This window comes from Aspergillus candidus, assembly GCF_002847045.1.
Source record: "Aspergillus candidus strain CBS 102.13 unplaced genomic scaffold BDW47scaffold_30, whole genome shotgun sequence".
In the NCBI taxonomy this organism is placed as follows: domain Eukaryota; kingdom Fungi; phylum Ascomycota; class Eurotiomycetes; order Eurotiales; family Aspergillaceae; genus Aspergillus; species Aspergillus candidus.
Window position 1 is genome coordinate 162,997 of NW_020194035.1, and position 20,494 is coordinate 183,490.

General features: G+C 56.1%; 9 protein-coding genes across 9 annotated transcripts; 2 read left to right on the top strand and 7 right to left on the bottom strand.

Annotated features, from left to right (window-relative positions):
* Positions 1-620: 620 nt before the first annotated feature.
* On the bottom strand, positions 621-5,749 carry BDW47DRAFT_132414 (sister chromatid cohesion factor PDS5). The gene is made up of 3 exons (XM_024817543.1): positions 5,213-5,749; positions 3,485-5,161; positions 621-3,371 (listed from the first exon to the last, which is right to left on the bottom strand). Exons 1-3 carry the CDS (start codon positions 5,561-5,563, stop codon positions 879-881), a joined length of 4,521 nt encoding a protein of 1,506 aa, XP_024671028.1. The 5' UTR covers positions 5,564-5,749; the 3' UTR covers positions 621-878.
* A 167-nt stretch (positions 5,750-5,916) lies between these two features.
* Positions 5,917-7,941, bottom strand: BDW47DRAFT_107681 (MFS transporter). The gene has a single exon (XM_024813064.1). It carries the CDS (start codon positions 7,574-7,576, stop codon positions 6,005-6,007), a length of 1,572 nt encoding a protein of 523 aa, XP_024671029.1. The 5' UTR covers positions 7,577-7,941; the 3' UTR covers positions 5,917-6,004.
* Positions 7,942-9,012: 1,071 nt separating this feature from the next.
* Positions 9,013-10,945, bottom strand: BDW47DRAFT_126700 (putative PHD and RING finger domain protein; the record flags this gene model as incomplete). Its single annotated transcript, XM_024816589.1, has 2 exons — positions 9,013-10,589; positions 10,648-10,945. The coding sequence occupies 2 exons, from the start codon at positions 10,943-10,945 to the stop codon at positions 9,013-9,015; spliced, it is 1,875 nt and encodes a 624-aa protein (XP_024671030.1).
* A 951-nt stretch (positions 10,946-11,896) lies between these two features.
* BDW47DRAFT_107686 (60S ribosomal protein eL43) lies at positions 11,897-12,680 on the bottom strand. The gene is made up of 4 exons (XM_024813065.1): positions 12,611-12,680; positions 12,474-12,504; positions 12,182-12,346; positions 11,897-12,053 (listed from the first exon to the last, which is right to left on the bottom strand). The coding sequence occupies exons 1-4, from the start codon at positions 12,627-12,629 to the stop codon at positions 11,990-11,992; spliced, it is 279 nt and encodes a 92-aa protein (XP_024671031.1). The 5' UTR covers positions 12,630-12,680; the 3' UTR covers positions 11,897-11,989.
* A 341-nt stretch (positions 12,681-13,021) lies between these two features.
* Positions 13,022-14,814, top strand: BDW47DRAFT_44824 (uncharacterized protein). Its single transcript, XM_024819060.1, has 5 exons — positions 13,022-13,401; positions 13,457-13,604; positions 13,651-13,723; positions 13,778-13,902; positions 13,959-14,814. The coding sequence occupies exons 1-5, from the start codon at positions 13,218-13,220 to the stop codon at positions 14,665-14,667; spliced, it is 1,239 nt and encodes a 412-aa protein (XP_024671032.1). The 5' UTR covers positions 13,022-13,217; the 3' UTR covers positions 14,668-14,814.
* On the bottom strand, positions 14,815-16,663 carry BDW47DRAFT_44835 (alpha/beta fold hydrolase). Its single transcript, XM_024819061.1, has 7 exons — positions 16,304-16,663; positions 16,179-16,231; positions 16,017-16,124; positions 15,849-15,958; positions 15,458-15,788; positions 15,331-15,382; positions 14,815-15,245 (listed from the first exon to the last, which is right to left on the bottom strand). Exons 1-7 carry the CDS (start codon positions 16,380-16,382, stop codon positions 14,962-14,964), a joined length of 1,017 nt encoding a protein of 338 aa, XP_024671033.1. The 5' UTR covers positions 16,383-16,663; the 3' UTR covers positions 14,815-14,961.
* A 243-nt stretch (positions 16,664-16,906) lies between these two features.
* BDW47DRAFT_107697 (pinin/SDK/memA/ protein conserved region-domain-containing protein) lies at positions 16,907-18,344 on the bottom strand. Its single transcript, XM_024813066.1, has 3 exons — positions 17,668-18,344; positions 17,532-17,600; positions 16,907-17,479 (listed from the first exon to the last, which is right to left on the bottom strand). The coding sequence occupies exons 1-3, from the start codon at positions 18,130-18,132 to the stop codon at positions 17,036-17,038; spliced, it is 978 nt and encodes a 325-aa protein (XP_024671034.1). The 5' UTR covers positions 18,133-18,344; the 3' UTR covers positions 16,907-17,035.
* Positions 18,345-18,593: 249 nt separating this feature from the next.
* BDW47DRAFT_126705 (PHF5 family protein) lies at positions 18,594-18,920 on the top strand (the record flags this gene model as incomplete). Its single annotated transcript, XM_024816590.1, has 1 exon — positions 18,594-18,920. The coding sequence occupies one exon, from the start codon at positions 18,594-18,596 to the stop codon at positions 18,918-18,920; it is 327 nt and encodes a 108-aa protein (XP_024671035.1).
* A 176-nt stretch (positions 18,921-19,096) lies between these two features.
* On the bottom strand, positions 19,097-20,440 carry BDW47DRAFT_126706 (twinfilin; the record flags this gene model as incomplete). The annotated part of the gene is made up of 4 exons (XM_024816591.1): positions 19,097-19,213; positions 19,266-19,517; positions 19,630-20,276; positions 20,422-20,440. 4 exons carry the CDS (start codon positions 20,438-20,440, stop codon positions 19,097-19,099), a joined length of 1,035 nt encoding a protein of 344 aa, XP_024671036.1.
* Positions 20,441-20,494: the final 54 nt, after the last annotated feature.

Here is a 20,494-nt window from a genome sequence, read left to right on the forward strand (position 1 = left end):
AAACCGTCTTGGAAAGCCACCCCGGTGATCTAGACGCTGTCTTCCCAAGCAAGCGTGCTAGGAGGGAGCTAGGAAGTATCAACATGATGAGAAACGGCTGGTGGGGATTCTTTTGCTGCTTTGTCTTTTTCGTCCTGGGATGGGCTGCATTTGTGGGGGTTTGGGGGGTGTTGCTGGGTTTTGCGTGCTTGGGTTTGATTTGTCTTGCCTTGCTTGTTTTTGCGGTGGCTTTTTTTAGGTTCTGTTGTAGTTTTTGATTGACTTGCTTGACTTGCTTGACTTGCTTGACTTGCTTGACTTGATTGACTTGATTGACTTGCTTGACTTGCTTGACTTGCTTGACTTGCTTGACTTGCTTTTGCTTTTGCTTTTGCTTGAATCGCTAGCTGTTTGAAGTAGGTATCATGATCATGCTATCGAGCTATCGAGCCTGAACCATTGAACTATTGAGATTCTATCTAGTCATAGCTGTAGTGTAGCTGTCTATAGCTGTAGCTATAGCTGGCTATAAGGAGGCTACTAGGTTACTACTTTACTACTGCAGCTCAGGTAGACGCACTATATCTTCATCCATTCATCCATTTATGATCAATAAATGCACAATAATAAATGCAACTGAATAAATAGTAAAATGGGTATACAATTTCACATTGAACAATCAACACAATCACAATCAACTACATACGTAACAACATGATAGTAGACAGACAGGAGAAAACAAAACACAAGGGAAATAAGGGAAATAAAGAAAATAAGGATAGACAAGAATCGAACATGGAACCTCGAAATAGAAAAAAAGAATAAGAAAAGTACAGAGAAGAGCAACACAACACATACACACACATCCTTCAAAGCCAGAAAGCCAGAGGTGCATATGACTATCGCCGTGACGATCGCCTCGTCGGTAGACTGCTCGGCGTCGTCTTCTTCTTCCCCCTTCCACTCTGTGGTGTTCGTTGGGGGGTTCGTCGTGGCGGCGATGCTGGCGGTGGTGATGGGGATGATGATGCTGGAGACTCTGGCGGGGGAGTCAGGTCGCTGTCGTTGTCGGAGTCGAGCGTTTCTTTCTCTTCACTTTCTTTTGCTTTCGCTTTCGCTTTCGCTTTCGTGCGTGGTTGGGGCTGTTCTTCTTCTTTTTCTTCTTCTTCCTCCTCCTCTTCCTCCTCTTCTTCTTCTTGACTGGATTCGTTCTCGTCCTCTTCTTCCGGCTCCTCATCCTCATCCATCGCGTCACTATCCTCCGCATAACTCACCCGTCGAGATCCCCCCCGGTTACTTCGACGTCGACTCCCCCCAGCAATTCCCCTGGCTCCACCCTCCTCATAATCATCCTCATCCGTCTTTCTCTTCACTCGCCCACTCGCCTTCGACTCTTTCTTCCCCTCCACACGCACCCGCTTCGACCCCCTCGACTGATTCGACCCCCTCGACCTCCCCGTCCCTGTCCCCCCCCCACCCATCTCATCCGTCTTCCGCTTCTTGCTCACCCCAGACTTCATGACAGACCGCACCATCCGATCCAGCAGATCATCCGCATCCTCCGGCAGAAAGCTCTTATCCGCAACCTCCTGCGCCTCCCGATGACTGCCCATCGGCGCGAAGATCGAGCTCGGGATCCCCATCTTCCCCGGATACGCCTCGAGGATACTAGCCCCGCCCGAAGCGCCGCCCAGCCGCCGCTGCTGCGCGTAGACGTCCGCAAACCGGCGGATCGTCGCCTGCGCCAGGTCGGACAGCGTGTGCAGCCGCGTTGAGACCTCGTCGGACTTGGTGATCCCGTCGCGCGCTTGCTTGACCCGCTGCGCGGCGTGGAAGATCAGAGACAGGTTGTGCTCGTTTGCCACCGCTTGCAGGTAGAATAGGATGTACCGCGCGAAGTCGACCAGGTCGGTCAGCTGCGTTGCGGCGTCTAGACCCGCGGGTGGGTAATCAGGGTGGTAGGCGAGGAGCGACAGCAGGCGTGAGAAGATCGACTCCATCACCGGCTCGTTCTTCTTGTTGCTGCTGTTGCCGCCGCCCTGGAAGAAGGCTGCCCGCGAGCGCAGCCACGTCAGCGTGCTGCCCTTCAGGCTCGGCTCCGGCTCAAACGCTAGGAGGAACGCGATAGTGTACCACCGGTGGCTGAGGTGCGACTTCTGAGCTAGCTTTGTCTTCAGCTGTCCGATGAAGCCCGTCCGCACGGGGGGCAGCGGGTCCTGCGCTACTAGCGCGATCGCGTTGAAGTGCGCCGGCGTGAGCAGCTGGTCGCACAGCGTGCTGGACGCGCACAGCTTGAGCAGCGACTTGGCTGCCAGCAGGCGCAGTCGGGACTTTTGCCCCGCCGGCGTGTCCTTCTTCTTCGACAGCTCGCCCTCTCCCGCGACGAGCTTGTTCAGCGTGTCGTACACGGGCTCGGCGTGCGCGCGGAAGTCGGCCTCCCCGTCTGATCCCCCCTTCGCCCGCAGCCGGTTGACGATGATCCGCAGCGCCCATTCCTTGGCCGCCGTCTCGTCGTCCGTCGTCTCCGCCCACGAGTACCCCGCGTCCGGCTGCGGCGATCGATTCGTCAGCAGCACCTGGTTCACCGCGATCGAGACGATCGCGTCGCTCTCCTCGTCCGCCTCCTGCGGCGCCAGCAGGTTCAGCTGGGACAGGGTGGCCAACTTGGTCAGGAACCGGTCTGCCCCGTACTTCCACTTCGCGACGCACTTGTGCACCAGGTCCCGCGCGTACATCTCGCGCTTGTCGGCCGTGGCCATGAGGATCGTGACGGCGTGCTTGGCGGCCCGCGGCGACGGGCTGTACAGCGCGTAGGCCACGAGCGCCTGGTAGAACCGCCGTTCCTTGGGGAGCTTGGACGGCAGCTTCTTGGCAAACCCGGAGCATGCCTTGAGAATCTCTTCCGTGCCGGAGGCGTTGGTCGTGGCCGCCTTGGGCGCCTGCGACTCAAGGTCCTTGCACATCTCCTGCACCTGTGCTTCCAGCACCTCCGGGTTGCGCGACGAGATCTCCTGCAGCATCTCGTGGGCGGGGTTCGCCAGCCCGTGCTGGCCCGTGCGCGACAGGCTGATGATGGCCGGGATGTGGCTCTTGTTGAAGATCAGGGAGCCGGCGCGGTACAGCAGGGGAGTGAGGGACTCCAGCAGCGGCGAGTTGTTGGCGCTTTGAATTCGTCGCGAGAGCTCCTTGATCGCCTTGACCACCGTGCGGTGGTCGCTGATGGCGGCCATCGCAAACCGCATCAGCTGGTAGCTGCGTCGATCGTGCACCTTGGCGAACTTCCAGAGGTCGGCCGACGTGCGCGACGGATCGGGGAGGGTTTTGGACAGGGTGTCGATGACTCGCGTGAGCTGGGCCTTGATCTGCTGTTCGTCTTTCTCGATGACGCCACCCTGCGTCTGTTAGCACGTAGATTCATAGATGACATAGATTTTGACGTAGAAGTCGACATAGATCATGACAAAGAAATAAAGGGGAATGAGAGTCGAGATCTGGATGTACGTACGTTATAATCCTCACAAGCCTGCAAGTAAATGGTCAAAGCAGTCCTCATTGAGATCTGCCTCGCCTGCAGCGCAAAGAAAACCTTCTTCGCCTTATCATCCAGACCCTTCAGAAGCGTAAGGATCCGCCGGACCCGGATCATATCAACATCAACCTCAGCATCCCCGTCCGGCTCCTTGCCCTTAAGCGAAGACTGCGTCGAGCTGCTGCGCGACAGCTTGCCCTTGATAGGGGGATAGTTGAGCGGGAGGAGGATCTCGTGGAGGACGCGGTCGATGGACACGTGGATGTCGGGGTCGTTGGTGTAGAAGGCGTCGAATATCTTGGACGGTCCGTCCTTGAGGAGTGCCGTTACCTGCTCGTGGTCTTGCTCGATTTCACCTGCTGCGACGGCCCACGCTTGGGCGAGTGTTTTCATGGCGTGCTCGCGCACTTGCGGCTTGCGGTCTTTGACGCGCTCGGCGAGGATGAAGAGTGGTGAGTCCGCGTCGGAGAAGCCGCCACTGGCGCCGAGCTTGTTGACGATGTGGGTGAGGCCGAATGTGCTGACGGCGTCGACGGCGGCGACTCGCACTTTCTCGTCTGCGTCCCGCAGCATTGACGCCAGGTGTCCGATGAGCATCTGCTCCTCGGAGTCGCTGAGGCCTGCGCCGCCGGCTGAGGTCATGAGGATGCGGCCGACGACTGTGACCCAGGCGGCGCGGATGGAGGCGGACCGGTCCAGGCGGCGACTAAGGAAGCTCTCGTAGGTGGAGCTGTGTGCTTGGGAGAACGGCTTGGGGGAGAAGGGGGAGACGAGGATGTTCGGCGGTGGGATGGTCTGCGCGTAGTCTGCCAGCGTCACCGGCGGGTAGGCGGCTGGGTCCATTGGCGGGGGCGGGGGTGGACCGGCAACCCCGATGCCCGCTGTCAGGTCGCCGATGGTCTGCGTCGCCAGCAGGCGCAGGGAGATGGACTCCGCCGACAGCTCGGCCTCCAGCTGGGGGACGACGTTCTGCAGCACGTCCGGACAGGCGCGCCACAGCTCCCGAATCAGACGGTGGGCCTTGCTCAGTTCCTTGATGTCCTCGCCCTCTTCGTCGGACTCGTCGAGGTTGGGTCGGCGCTGGGCGCCTTTGGACATGCCGTTGGAACCGGACTTGACGGAAGCCGAGGCGTCGATGATGACGTTGTTGAAATACTGGCTGATGTGGCTGGTCATGCGCTCTGGGCACGCCTGGCAGATGGCCTTGGCCATGTTATAGGCGGGCGGGTAATCCTTCAAAAGCAGGGTCCCCTGCTTTGTATCGACTGGTGCATCGCCGCGCCGCGGTCGGCGGCTGGGGTTGTCCACGACGCGGGGATCGACGCGCAGGAACTGGGCCACGATCACGTCGACCACCTCGGGGGCCAGAACGGGGGTCTCGTCGATGACGGTGACCAGCAGCCGGGTCATGTCGAATTCGACGTTCTTGGCGATCTCCTCGCCGGTCGAGGCTTTCGAGGAGCCGGAGACGATGTCAAAGCAGGTGGTGAACAGCGGAATGATCAATGAGTCGGGCTGGTCCAGGTCGGTCATCAAGACGACACTCTTGACCTCCGCGAGGGAGTTCAACACGTAGATATGCTGCGCATTGTAGGTGTTGGAGGGGTCACCCAGGGTGGGGATGATGAAGGTGACGATGCAGGTGAAGAGATCCTACACGGTCAGTACTCGCATAACAGCCCCAATTGTAAGGAAAGAGAATACCTTCAACTGATTCGCGGTAAACGGCGCGTCCGGAGCGCACAGTCGCAAGACATCCACAACACAGCAAGCCACCCAGGCGCGGACGCCCTTATCCTTATGTGCCAACAGCTGTGCGGTCGCCAGTTCCTGCGAGACCTTTTTCAGCGAGTCCTTCTCCACCTCTTCCTGTTCCAGCTTGCGAAGCTCCTGCGACAGCGTCTGCAGACGTTGCAGCAGATCGGCAATGGGAATGGCCTGACGTCCGACGCGCCAGGTCAGCGGTTCGTTGAATTTGAGGTGACGAAGCGCGGAGGGGTCATCGGGCTCCGCGACCTCCGTGTTCGAGGCGCTTTGACGAGTGCGCGAAGGCATCGTACGAAAAGGGGAGGGATCGATTTGACTTAAAGTAGCATGTGGTGGTGGGTGATGGAGAGGGGTTTGAACGACTCGGGGAATCGACAGGGGACGCCAAGACTGGGAGATGAACTCGCCGTCAACGCATCAGTCGACAGACAGATACGCGAGAGATAGGGAAAAGTAAGAAAAAAAAAAGAGAAAGAGGGAAAGATCGAGGGAATTGGAACGGAGATGGAGATGTGGAAGAAGAAGACGATGCTTGATTATTGGTTATGATGATTCGGACTGACCGCCTCCGCTTCGGGACGCGTCGCGTGTGTTATCGGGATTATCGTGTCGACCGTTTCTTGTTACAACAAGAAGTGCATTATTGATCTATATTATGACTATATGCTAATTCCAGAACAGGGTAGAAGTGAGAAACGCCATGATGCCCTTACGATGCAATGCAAACCCCTAGAACTTCGGGCTAAACTTGCTCATAGCTCGGATCCTTTTCCCATACACATAAAACACAATCGGGATCGGAATCATCGCGATGGTGATGAATCCCAGCAGACTCGACGCCCAGTTCACCCCCAACCGGTGATACATCTGGACGGCGAAGAGCGGGAACGCCCCACCCAGAGCACTCCGGACGAGCGTGTTGGCCGCGATGGCCGAGTTGGCGAACATCATGTACACGTCAATGATGTAGTTCAGCCCTTGCATGAAGATCACCAGGATGCCCATGCCGATGGGCACGCCCGCGATCACCTGCGGCACCCACGAGATGTTGCGGTCGGAGGTCCAGCCGAACCAGAACAGTCCCGCCGGGAGGAGCACCGACGCGATCATCATCGGGATCAGTCGCTCCTCGGGCACCACGTGGCCGTTTTTGACCAGCTGGCGCGCGAAGCGCGTCTTGGTCTGGTAGATGATGAGGGCCGCGCCGCAGAGGACCCCGACCATGATGCCGATGAAGGGCAGCCCCGCGATGCCCCCGTTGGTCCAGCCGCGCTGCTCCTGGAATGAGACCGGGTAGGCCTCGAAGAAGAGGTAGAGGATGCCGTAGATCAGGGCAAGGTAGATGGTGATCAGGAGGAGGATGGGCTCGAGGAAGAGCATCTGGATCGGTCGCAGGAGGTACTTGTTGACGATCTCCGAGGCCGTCGGCCGGTGCTCGTCGAGGAAGGAGTGGTACGCCCAGTTGCCGGTCTCGCGGCGGAGACGAGCCGCGCGCCGCTGGAGAAGGACCGGGGCATAGGTCTCCGGAACGATGAACAGGGCCAGCAGGCCGAACGAGGCCGACGCGATCAGCGTGATCCAGGCCGTCCACCGCCATCCCAGGTATGAATCCGTCAGGAACCCGCCCACGATGGGGCCCAGCACCGGTCCGACGAAGGTCGCCGATGAGAACATGGCGATCGCCACGGCGCGGTCGACGGGGTCCCAGAAATCAGCCATGGCGCCGCCGACGACGGCCAGCGGCGAGCAGCCGAACACGCCCATCAGGAAGCGGCAGATCATGATGGTGTAGAGGTTCTGCGCCACGGCCACAGGGATCTGGAAGATGGCAAACACGGCGTATCCGAGGAACAGCGGCAGCTTGCGTCCGTAGAGCTCCGAGAGCGGCGACCAGACCAGCGGGCCCAGCGCGAAGCCAAACACCACGAGACTGGTCCCCAGGGTCATGACCTCGGTCGAGACGTTGTATTCCTTGGACGTGACGACCGTGGCCGTCGAGAAGACACTGCTGGCGAAGGTGATCCACATGGTCATGGACGAGAGAGTCATGGTCAAGACCCATTTCCGCCAGGCCGGCATGTTCTGCGGGTTCTCGGGGTCGTCAGGGCCCTCCCATTCCACCAAATTGGGGTCTTTCGCGGGGGCATCCGAGTCTGGAGCTCCCTTTTCCATGTCCCGATTTTCCCCTGCCCCTGCCGGGTCGTTAGGGGCTGCGCTGAGGGTGGTTTCTGATGCCTGGGTGGGCATGTTCTGTCTGGGGAGGTCCCCCGGGCTGTGTCCAGCGGGGTGTTGTTCAGCCATCGCACACCGTGTTAGACTGTCGGACAAGATTATTATAAGAAAACAGTTCAATCAGTAGCGTGGATCATTTTTGTACTCAGCCAGGACCTCCAAACACTTATATATTGACAAGCTTTCCAGGGTGGAGCTGTAAAATCGAAACCAATATCCATAGATAAAGCATTAGTCAAGCAGACACCCCAGAAGAGGGAATATCCCGATTCCGCTCTCCCATCCATCGGCCTATCGCCCCAAAACGGCGATGAACTAGAGAAATCCAATGATTAATCAAGACATTCAAGGTGCTTCGGGCGGACCTACGAGACGGTTAATTCCGAGAACCTGGTTGTCCGAACATTGGCGAGACAGTGCGAGGCATATCTCCGTATATCGGACTTATGAACGGCGCAAGCTGGATAATCACATCATAACACCACCTGGAAGTAAACGCACCCAGACGAATAAAGTAACAATTGCCATGGAAGGCTGCAGCCTCGCTCTTAGCAAAGTCCGAGCCCGATCGGCAGCTCGCTCTTAGTGATTTCCAGCTGGGTTATGATAGTCTGGGTCTGTCTCCACTCTTCCCGTTGACTTGGCTTTTTTTTTTTTTGGCCATTCTTTCTCTTTCCGGCGTGACTGGGTCTATCGGCAGATGGAGAGGTCTCGCTCCCGATCAGGTTGGGCCATAGGCAGGGGTCTTAACCTCTGAATCAATTTGATGTAAAGATTCAGCTTGTCGTATCTATAACGCACCCGTTCTGTCGCCGAACCGATACTAGGACACTATCCATCAGACATGGCACACCAGCTTTGGGGCATGTCGTATCCTGGATTGCGCACTGTTTAGCGCTGTGACTCGCAGGCAGGCAGGCAGGGATGGACCCAGGTAGTGTACGTGACGCAGCTTTGTCTATGTTTTAATATGGTTGGCAATATGGTTGGCGAGATAACTTTCCAGGAAGGCAGGCAGTATAGGGAGAAGTGTCTAAACGATGGATGGATGGAGAACTCGATGATGGTGGAACTTGTCTAAGGTGGTGACTTCCTGGGCTGTCAAGTGTCAAGTGCCAGGCTGTCAGGCAACCAGGCTCAGGCTACCAGACTACCAGGCGCGCTATCATCGAGGACCCAGGTGTAGTCTAACAAAGGATTGTGGTTATCCTGCCCGATGCAGAAGGGAAACACTCTACTGCCTATACAAAGATAATGGTCTACAGCCACAAGCTGAAAGGGGAATGGAATCATGAATAGTAATAAAACATCTCAAGGCAACTATACAGTCACCAAGATGGAACAACCGTCCAGATTCCCATTGGGTATCCTATATCCAGATCCATACCTATCCTACACGATTCCCGGACATCAATTCGTTATCGAACGCCAAGGCCTATCCAAACCCGACCAGATCGCTGAAACGCTAGCAAGAAAAAAAGAGGAGAAAAAGCAAGAAAGACACGTCAAGAAGTATGATCATCGGCAGAGACGATGCCGTCAGTCTGCTGTTTCGCTTGTCGCGCGTTGTCGACCGCCTGGTCGACTTCGTCCTTGGCGGATCGCTCGAGGTTCGCCCTCGCTTCCGGATCTAGTGTCTCCACGTCGCCCACGCGCTCGTAGAATTTTCGCGAGATGGTGCGGTTGATCTCGGTGTACTCCGGTTTGCTGATGATCTTGGAGCGATAGTACGGTTTCAGTGCGGTTCCCACCAGTTTCTGAATGTCGGATTTGACCTCCAAGGCGGGGCCCGGTCGGGTGGGTGAACTGTCGTTTGCCCGGCCCGCGAACAAACGCGATGCAGAGCGAGGGACCCGACGCCGTGCACCGTCGGTTGGGAGGGGCGGTGAGCCTCGGGACTGCTGACGAGAGCCAGACGGTGACACGTCCGGCGAGAAGGGTGGAGAGGGCGGGTCGACGGGCGACGAGAGACGCAATGGAGAGATGGCCCGGCTGCGGGAGTGGGGCGGAGGGGGCGTCGTGGAGGAGAGGTGAGGGGAGGAGTGGTTAGACGGTGCGGGAGAAATCGACGGGGAGGACAGCCCGGGGGTCGCATGGTCGGTCGGGGCGGCAGAAGGGACATGGGAGTGAGGCTCCCCCGAGGTTGACGCGTCCTCAACTTCCTTCAAGAGGGACTGAAGGAAACTCGGCTCGGTCGAAGGCTCCGCGTTGATGCGGGCCGACATCTGGGCACCGGCCGCTCGCGATGACTCCCCATTCTGCGAGGCCAGAACGGCGAGATCCTGGGCTCTGCGGGTCCGCGGGCGTTTGAGCTTCCGCTGCGGCTCTGCCGGCTCGGGTGATGGTGACATGGTCGGCTCTTTTCGTTTCCTCGACGCGCCCGGCTCATTTTCAATCTCCCGGGCCCGCTCAAAGGCGTTCCACGCCCGCATCTCCTCCAGGGATTCGGGCTCTGGAGTCGGTTCCCGAGGGGCACGGGGCCGCGACGGACGGGGGGCTTCGATGTCGAGCAAAGCGGCGGCGTCCCGAAAACGGTGGGGCGCTCCCTGGCGCTCCGCCACTTCAAAGCGCCGCTGCCAGGCACGGAACTCCCGCTGGTTCGCCTGCTCGCGTCGTTGTTGCTGCCGAACACGCTCCGCGGCCCGGTCATCATCGAAGGGGAAGTCCAAGTCGATGTTGAGATGATCCCAGACGGATTGCCACACCTGGGCCCAGTGAAGGGAGTTCAGCTGGCTCCGGTTCTGTATCCGGCGCTGCTGCGCCCGAGTGCGACGACCCCGCCGTTCCTGGGGGCGAGCCGCACTGTCGGTGGCGAGGGGAGCCGGGCCTGAAGCCCGCTGGGCCTCACACCGAGCGCAGTACCACGGCCCCGACGGTACCTCGTCGAGGCCCACGCAGTAGGTGTGATAAGGGGCATCGCACCGATCGCAGAGTAGCAGCAGCTCCTCATTGTCGGCATCGCCACAGACGGGACACGGTTGGTATTCGGCGAGGTCATCCTCAACGAACTCCATGATCATCGAGGGATCGACCTCGGCCACTTGGACACGGTCCTGCACGGCATAGGACGAAAGAACGGGGCCTACCACATGGACAGTTAGCGAATGCTCCGATCAGGGAAACGATGAATATTAGAATACCTCCAAGCCTCTCGCTCAGCTCGACGAGATTGAAGCTGCGGCGACATATCGGACAGCTGTTGGCTCGCTCGACCCACGGCTTCAAGCAATTGTTATGTAAGATATGACCACAGGGGAGTAACTGGGCGATCTGACCAGCATCCTCGGAGCCATCCACGTCATCAGCCTTGGACGAAGGGACACTGGACTTGCCATCAACAGCCAGGTCAGGTCTTGGCGCGGGAACGGGGACGACGGCACGAGGATCGCTGGCGCCTTCGCCAAGGTCTCCTAAGCACACAATACAGGTGTCGGACATCAACGGAAAAGGAGGTGCCAGGGTTGTCAGCAAGAGAAGTGTAAGAAGGCATGAAGAGCAACAGGCAGTCGAGAAGAGAGGTGAGTAGAGGACTAGGGAAGAGAGAGAGAGAGAGAAAGAGAGAGAGAAGGGAGAAGTGATGTGGGGAGAAAGCAAGCCGGCGGCCTTTTGAAGGTGGATCTGGTAATCCAGTCTAACGCAAAACAGTCTGGGCGACCAACGTGACCGCCATCATCAGAACAAATCAGTGGACACCACCTGTGATGAAATAGGCAGATAGATAGGTAGATAGATAGTAGAGAAATAGGTAGAGAAATAGGCAGGAGGAGAGGAAAGGAGAAATAGAAATTTTACAAGTTTCTTAAGCAAAGAAAAAATAGGTGGAATATGTGAGTGAATGTGCCCTTGCAGATGAACTCGAACCCCCTCTTTCGTAGTAGTCTGTCGCACCAACCTTACCGGTTGAACAGGGAGAAAGCTTACAATCAGAATCAGAATCTCCAGGGTGGACATCGCATGAACCACCGACTACAAGATTCCTACGTAGTATTACAACACTAGCCAGTCCAAAGTGGTAACCATACCGTCGGGTGGAGTTGATAGACAGCGTGAAAAATGAGAGATCGTACCCTCGGTGGTAGTGAGGTGGTAGAAGATTTCATGCGTCAAAGCGCAAGTCGAACGAGGAATTCTTGGAGCGACACATTATCCCCTGAGGTTGATCGCACGGGACACACCAACCACCCGGATCCTATCAGACGACAGTTTCACGTGTTGACAGAATGCCGAGATCAAAAGAAAATGCACTTGCAGGGTCATGTGCCCGATCCATAGGACGATCTGGAATACGAAGTCACCGACGTGTCGAGTCTATTGGTAGAAACCGAGGTGGCCGAGGCAGGGCTCTGGATCGGTCGAATAAGGAAAAGGGAAAAAAGAAGCGAATGGCACATTCGTTACGGAAAGCTTTTCGAGATCTTGTGAAAAAAAAATTGGTCTTTTTTTTATTTCAAACGTAACAGTAAAGGAATCCCATCATCACATTTAAACCTCCGCGATTTCTCTGAGACGGCGGATGGTGGAACGGGTGGCAGCGGCAGCGGGGGTGCTGTGAAACAGTTGGAGTCAGTACGTGTCACTCGCATGGCCAACTCGTCGTCTTGACGGACCCACGACCGAGGCCGTCAAACCGGGACAGGTCAAGACAACGAGAAACCTAGACAATTGAGAACTTACGAGACAGCGTAGGCGCCACCGGCAACGACCTTGTTGCAACCCTTGCACTCCCAGATACCGACGGCCTTGCGCTTGACGGTGTTCTTACCGCAGAAGGTGCAGACGTAGCGGGCATGCTGGGAGATTTCCATCTTCTTCACCTGCTTACGCAGGGAGGCACCGTATCTGTGGTGAAGCGCGTTAATGACATGTTCGGGCGGGTTGGATCATTCAACGGAATCATTCGAGATCGGGAACTTGTCGCTCGAGAATCGCAGTCGAGATTTCCAAAGGGAAGGGCGTCAAATCCTACCTGGTACCATATTTACCCGTGATTCCGACCTCTGCGGATGGTTAGCATTGTTCTTTCATTCTTTGCGTTTTGCGGTTTCTTTTTTTCTCGCGATAATCCGAATCTTTGGATGCAAGGATAGCAAAGGAAAGACTTACTCTTGGTGCGCTTCGTCATCTTGGCTAAGGCTGATGAGGTCGAAGAAGAGATACAAAGCGGACAGTCAAAAGTGAGCGTGAGGCTTTCAAGAGAGTTCCGATTGTGGGTGGGCTCGCTTAGGGCTCCGTCCTTGGCGGTCAGGTGATGCACGGCACTGTTCGCACTAGGGCCGATGATGTCAGCTGCATAATCCACAATTAGTAATCGTCATCATGAGCCCGTTGTACACGTACCTGTCAGTGCCTGGCTGCCTGCAAGTCCATACTATGGACTACCTTGTAATACTGCTGCTGCCAAGACTATAACTCAAGTACACCAATAAAAGCAGTAGATCTCGATCATGATGATTACAGTGTACAGTATCTATTCTTTCGACGGAGTCCTCTGTAAATATTCTTCATTGAATCCTCCGTACCACTCCCTACTCCGTACTCCGTCCTCATAGTCTGTACTCCGTACTAAGTCTGACAGATCACCTGACTGGTGTCCGCATGCGGTGGAGGACTGAGGCATCCGGCGAGTTACGCGCACTTACATCATTGTCTCAAGCACCAGATCCACTGCTATACTGACTTTATTTACCGTTCATTTTAAACACCAGCCACTATGTCCAGGGAATTCGATTTGGTCCTTCACGGCCCAACGGGCTACACGGGCAAATTAACCGCCCAGCATATTGTCAAACATTTCCCCACGAACTTCAAGTGGGCCTTGGCTGGCCGTTCGCTCTCCAAGGTTGAGCAAATTGCCCGGGAGCTGAAGGAGCTCAATCCGGATCGTGACGAGCCGGGTATGCCTTTTTTGACTTGACGCGGGGAGTGTGTGTGCTGTGCTGACTCTTCCAGCGGTGTTGGCTGTCCAGCTCAACGGCCCGGAGCTGCAGGCGCTGGCCCAGCGAACGCGACTCATCATCAACGCTGTGGGTCCTTATCATTTGTACTCGACTCCGGTGGTGGAGGCATGCGCCAGCAGTGGAACGCATTATGTTGATGTGTGAGTTTGATCCCTCTGTCTCTCGATGTAAATGCTAATGGCGTAGAACGGGAGAGACCCCGTGGGTGAAGAGCATCATTGGAAAGTACCACGAGACCGCCAAATCGAACGATGCGATTGTGGGTTCTTCCTCAAGCATCGATATGTGTATATGTATCTGTTAACACATACAGATCATCCCGTCCGTCGGCGTGGAAAGCGCCCCAGCCGACATGCTGGCCTGGCGCGTGGTCAAGCGCGTGCGCGAGGAGCTCTCCTGTCATACCCGGGATGTGATCTGCGCCATTGAAGAGCTGAAGTACTCATTTGACCTCCATATCTATAAATCCATCTTCCACACTAACAACGATACAGAAGCTCCGGCGCAAGCGGCGGCACCCTCAGCACAATCCTCACATCCCTCGACACCACCTCCCTATCCGACATGTCCAAAGCCATGAACCCCTTCGCGCTCGTCGCCGCAACACCCCCCAAGGACATCACGCGCGCGCCCCTCACCAGCAGGCTCCTCGGCGTGCGCTCCGTCCCCGACATGGGCACGCTGACGACCTCCCCAACGGGCATCACCGACGCGGCGATCGTCCACCGCAGCAGCACCCTGATGCCCGAGTTCTACGGCCCCCGCTTCCACTTCCAGCAGTATCTGCGCGTGCGCAACGCCCTCGTCGCCGTCTTCGTGCACGTCGCCCTCTGCGTCGCCCTCCTGCTCCTGTTACTCCCGCCCGTCCGCTGGCTGCTGAAGCAGCTCGTCTACGCCCCGGGCAGTGGGCCGGCCATGGAAGACTCGCTCAACGACCGCGTCGAGTACCGCGCCGTCGCCACGGCCGACCAGCCCGCGCGCCATCCGGCCCGCGTCCTCGGCAAGATGAAGTACGAGGGCCACCTGTACGTGTTCACGGCCGTGCTGGTCGCCGAGGCGGCCATGACTATTCTCCAGAATGAGGACAAGGTGCGGCGGGTGTCGCGGGGCGGGATCGTCACGCCTGCGTCGCTGGGCCAGGAGTATATTGATCGGTTGGAGGTGGCGGGGTGTCAGTTTGAGACGCAGGTGTTTGCGTCGTGATTTATTGATTTCTGCTTTCTCTTTATTTCCCCTTACCCAGTTATTCTGGGCTGTTTTGTTTTTCTGTTCTATTAATTTGATTCTTTGAGGTCCTGTTGGAATTGGGATACGTGTCGGTACGACCTAGTTATATTGAACCACGCGTTCTACCATCTACTCTAGCACGCTACAGATGTAGTACACGTACACAATACCACTACCACTACCACTACCAGTCCCATCATCCACCCAAACACAACCAACAACAAAACCCAAGGTTCCCACTCAAAGTAAAGACCAAGTAAGCAAAGTAGGCTAAATCCTAGCAGCAAACGTCTCCAAATCCCTAAAAACAACCTCCTCCAACCACCTCCCCACAAAAGCATTCACCTCCGCCGGCTTCTCCCACAGCGCCCAGTGTGTCGAGTCGACCGTTTCAACGGTCAGACTGGGCAGTTTGCTCGCCATGTTGCGGCCGAGGTGGGGCGGGAGGGCGCTGTCGCGGAGGGCCTGGATGAAGAGGACGGGCGCGGTTATTGTGCGGTTTAGGAGGGTGAGTTCGTCGGTGTGGTTTTTTTGGCGCGTGCGGTACCAGTTTACTTCATCGTTGATTGTTAGTATTGTTGTTTTGAGGGGTTGTACATATATATGGGGTATATATTGTATTTATGTATGGGAACTTACATGGACCGTGAAGACCGTTGCGGGCGTATTGCGAGACGTAGTAGTCGAGTTCCTGTTTCGTCAGTACACCATATTCAATAACAGTATGAATGAACCAGAGGCCGGGGGGAGAAGGAAGGGGAAATACCTCCTCACTCAACAACCTCGACCTTCCCACATCAAACACCTTATCCATAAGCACCCCCTTCTGAACATCAAACGCAACCTCCTTCTCAGCCGTGCGTCCCCCATAAAGCGTGTTCAAGAACGCCTTGATCTGCTCGCGCGAGGTAAAAGCGCGCTCCACCTCGCCGCTGATAAACTGCAACTGGTAGGCGAAGTGCGGCGCGGAGTGCGCGACCATCTCCGCTATCGTAGCGAAGCGCGGTGTCGGCGATGCGTACGGCACGCAGACTGTAAAGACGTGGGAGACGAGATCGGGGTGCCAGAGGGCGACGCGGTAGGCGAGGGAGGCGCCCCTTGATAGTATTAACAACTGTAATACGTGTTTATATATATATATATGTCTGGGAACATACCAGTCATGGCCTCCGACGATGATCTTTGATTCGCCGAGTTGGGCAGCCAGCGCTTTTATATCGTCTGCGTGGCGCTTATGAGCGTAGCGCTCGAGGTCCTCAGGGGCATCCTATACTATTATCAATACTACCACCACTACCGGTAGGTTATCATATAGAAAGACGTACAGTCTGCCCATAGCCCAGACAATCCGGAGCTACCACGCGCAAGCCTTTATCAAGGAGCATGGGGATCTGGTAGCGCCATCCAATGGAGAGGTCGGGGAATCCGTGGATCTGGAGGATTAGTATAGTTCATCGGTATAGTTGACGATAGTATATAATACATACAAGAAAGACAGTAGCTTTATATTGCCCCGACGGGGGCTCAGCGTAGAGGTATCCTAACTGTGTTAGCTAGCCTATCCCACCTACGCTGTGACACAGACGTGTCCTTTGTTCACAACAATACTAACCATATCGGATCCCATTGACATCGGCAGAGCGATACTGGACGCGGTCATCACCCGCCACATTGATCTTGTCGACAGCCATCAGAAAGCCAGTTACACCAACACAAAGAATATAGTATATAACCAGAAGACGAGACGAATCAGTCAAAAAGAGTTGTAATCGCGTTCACGCCGTTGACTGGAAATGCGGAGACTCTCCATTCTCATCCCCGCATTTTGGTCTGGCGGTCACGTGGAGCCGATCCAGGTGGTTTCCTTGTCCTCCCCCGCTTCAGCTTCCAGGTTAGAGGACGGTTGATCCTGCTGGGCTTGCGCTTTGCGGTGGGATCGTGCAATGGTCTTGTTGATCTGCTTGGTTGTGCTGGTGGTGATTGGTGGGTGGAGAGGGGAGACGGATGGGCCGAGGCTTCGGTGGTTTGATATTCATTTGATTCTGTATTAATAATCTGACCAGTTGGAGTTGTAAGCCACTATGGATGAGTGCTGAGTGGATCTATACTACTCGTACTGGTGAGACAGGTGGAGATGGATGAGAGCAGATAACGGTGTCATCAGTCTTATACTTCTCAGCAACAGATGTCTAGAGGTAAATTCGAGTCGACATGAGCCATTCAAGCACATCCATGATGCAGATAAGACGTATAGAACAATGTTGATACATCGCAACATCAGACGCTCAAACAAATTTGGTAGTCAATACACAATACACACATAACACATTCATCATATGGCATGCTAGTAGATCACCGTATCCTCCTGATCCTCAACCACCTCTCCTCCGTCATCCTCCGCGCCCCGATGGATATCCGCATCATGGCCTGCACCAGTCTCAGGAATGTCACCGTGATGGTGAGAGTCGACGCTTGTTTCTGACTCTTTCTGGGGTTCTTCTGCTTTTTTGTTCTCTTCAGATTTGCTCTCTTCAGGTTTGTGCTCTTCAGATGCATTCTCGGGCTTGTTCTCGGGCTTCTCGGCGGTATTTTCGGTTCCGTTCTCTTCGGCTGCAGTCTGCGGTTTCTGCTCCCCATCATCTCGCTCTCCAGTCTCCTGCGTGTTCTCCACATCTCGAGGACGCGCATCGAACTCGGCCTTCTCTCTCTCCACCGTCTCTTCCGCCTCCTCAATCTGTTCCTGTATGATCCGTTCATCGCGCGACCGGAGTTGCCACGGTTTGTAGTACTACATGGTCAGATACGAACACGAACACCCGTTCAAGAAAAGAAAAACATACCAGTACAGGCTCCAACCTCGTCTTGAGGAACCGTGCCGTAGCCAGGAGGTTCGAATGGCGCGTGCGCATCTGTCCATATTAGCCATCTCCTCTACCACCAAAAAAACAGCCAGTAAAAAAGAAAGGAAAAACACACCACCTCCTCCTCATAAACCCCCTTCTCCTTCTTCCGCAACCCAATCCTCTCCTCCCGCCTCTTCTTCTTCAACTCCCCATACTCCTCATCCTGCACCTTGAGCTTATCCTGCTGTTTGCGCTCGATATCCGCGCGTCGTCGCTGCGCCGCGGAGTTCGACGACCCCTGCGATAGCGTCCCCAGTAACGCCCCGAATAAGCGCTGCCCGCGCCGGCGCTCGTCGTCGCGTTTCCCGGGTGGTCTTCTCGGCGCTCGCTCTGCTTTTTCTGCGGATGTTGGAGATGGCTGTCGCTGGTCGGCGCTCAGTCGGCGACGCTTGTTGTCTGGGGAGGGTGGTGGGGGGCTGGAGATGGAGGATTTTCGGCGCTTGAGGGTGGGGTCTGGGGGGGATCGCGTGGGGAGGGCGCTGGCGTCGTCTTGGTCGGGGATGGCGACTGCCGACGCGAGCGATCTGGATCCGTCCATTGGGATGGTATGTAGGTGAACGGTGGATTTGGAAACGGTGGATTGTATGGATGCTTCAGTAATCAGCACGGTTGTGTCATTGGTGTTGTGGCGGTGCTGCTGGGTGTCGTCGCGTCAGGTTGAAAGTTGAAAGTATACTCGGTAGATCTGTGAGTAGAAGAATAGAAGTACTGAACTAGATTAATCCAAGTCGACGCGCCAGTCGAGTGTCCGTCTGACCGGTGTGGTATTGAAGTTGAACCAAGTTATGCAATGCTCCTCAACTAGCCGTGCACGGACCGCCACCACTAACTAACTCAACCACGGGTGATTCTTCTTTCCAGCGCTTTCGACAGCTTCCCTCCCTCTCCTTCTTCTACTTTTACCACGCTTTCATTGACACCTCTCGTCAACCCACCACACCTTCTCTATTACCTACCTACACTACACTCAATAAATCACCCCACCCCAAAGAAATCAAGATGTCCCGCCATCACCCCGACCTCGTCATGTGCCGCAAACAACCCGGCATCTCCATCGGCCGCCTGTGCGACAAATGCGACGGCAAATGCCCCGTGTGCGATTCCTACGTGCGCCCGACCACCCTCGTCCGCATCTGCGACGAGTGCTCCTTCGGCAACTACCAGAATAAGTGCATCGTGTGTGGCGGGGAGGGCATCAGTGATGCCTTCTACTGCTTTGAGTGTACCCGGCTCGAGAAGGACCGGGATGGGTGTCCGAAGATTATCAATTTGGGGAGTTCGAGGACGGATCTGTTTTACCAGAAGAAGAGTTTTCGGAATCATTGACCTTGGCCTTCTTCTGCCTCCTTCTCTGTCTTTTTCTTTCTATCTACTTTACTTTACTTTGTTTGTGGGGATCCTGGGTGGGTGGCGGGAGGCGGTGTACGACCGGAAATCTTGCAGGCAGACTTCTATGCTATATGCTATGCTACTACCACTGGTCTAATCGAATCCAGACCCGTTTACCGGCCCGGTCTTCTCGGTCGCGCGAATCCCCGGTTGATGCCGTCGTTGCGCGGCGGGTGCACCTCCTCGTGCAATCTCTCCTCGGTGATCTCGTCGGGCGACGACGCTTCGATCTGCTGCCGTTAGGATGAATTCAAAACGCGAGAGGGATCAATCCCGACATACCTTCTTCGAAATGTTGAGCCCCTGCTGCTGGGCCAGCTGCAGCGCAGACATCCGGGAGCTGGCGTACAGCATGCGCTCCTTGATCGACGACCCGGACGGACAGGTGTACACGAAGATGACGACGTCCGAGTCGGGATAGTGGTAGAACGTGTACTGGGGAGCCGAGGGCGAGATGTGCGACTGCACGGAGCCGGCGTTGACGCCGGCGTCGGAGGCAGCCAGCGTGAACGTTTCCCGGGGGATGTCGATAGCCTGATACGTTAATCAACATCACTTAACTATCTACAAAAAAAGAAAGGAAATCGAAAAGCGAGTAGGGTAAAAAAAAAAAAAAAGAAGAAAGTAGAAACGAGTAGAAACTCACCAATTGCACCAACCCACCCTGCTGCAGCCCAGCAAGCGCCTCCTTAGCATCCTCCTCAACAGGCATCGACACACGCATCCCAGACGGCCCACCCGCACGGTTGAACGAGCCCCCGATGCCGATATCCCGACCAGGGGTACCGGAGCGGGCCTCGTCCTCGGCGCGACGGACAGCGTCCAGCTCGCGCTCCTTGTCACCCATTAGCTGCTCGCGCTGGGCGGCGGCCACGCCGGTCGACCCGTCGGTCTCGGCATCTCTCTCGCGCCAGGCTTCCTCGCCGACGACCTCGTCCTCCTCCGTCGCGAAGATGGTGGCGCCGAATTTCTCGGTGCCGAGTTCGCGGGCTAGGGTGGCGCGGGTCGAGGCGAAGAGGGTCTTGGCTCGGACGGGGGCATTGGATGGGATGTAGGTGAGGGCGATGAGGGCGGGGGCGGCCGAGGACGAGGGACGACGGAGGAGGAGGTAGAGGGGGGTTTTGGGCTCGAGGATCGAGGCCAACTTGGGGAGGGAGGCGTAGAAGTCGTTGGGGGTGGAGAAGGGAATGGGGGTCAGGGGTTGGAGACTCTCGGTGGTGATTGTGACGGGGAGGCAGAAGATGGAGTCGTCCGAGGTGAAGGATGTGAAGGCATTGTGGAGTTCGGGGGAGACTATCTCACATTAGTTATTTATTTATGCATTTCCTTCGACCAAATGGTGGTGTTGGATATTGGATGGTGGAATCAACAGATAATGGGGGTATGGCTGGACGTGAGGGAGGGAATGATAGATGGACTGTAATGATGGATGGCTCACCTGAGATTCCGGACTGCATCTTGACGAGACCAGCCTGGGAGAGTGGTCTGATCTTGCAAGTATGTTGTCCAAG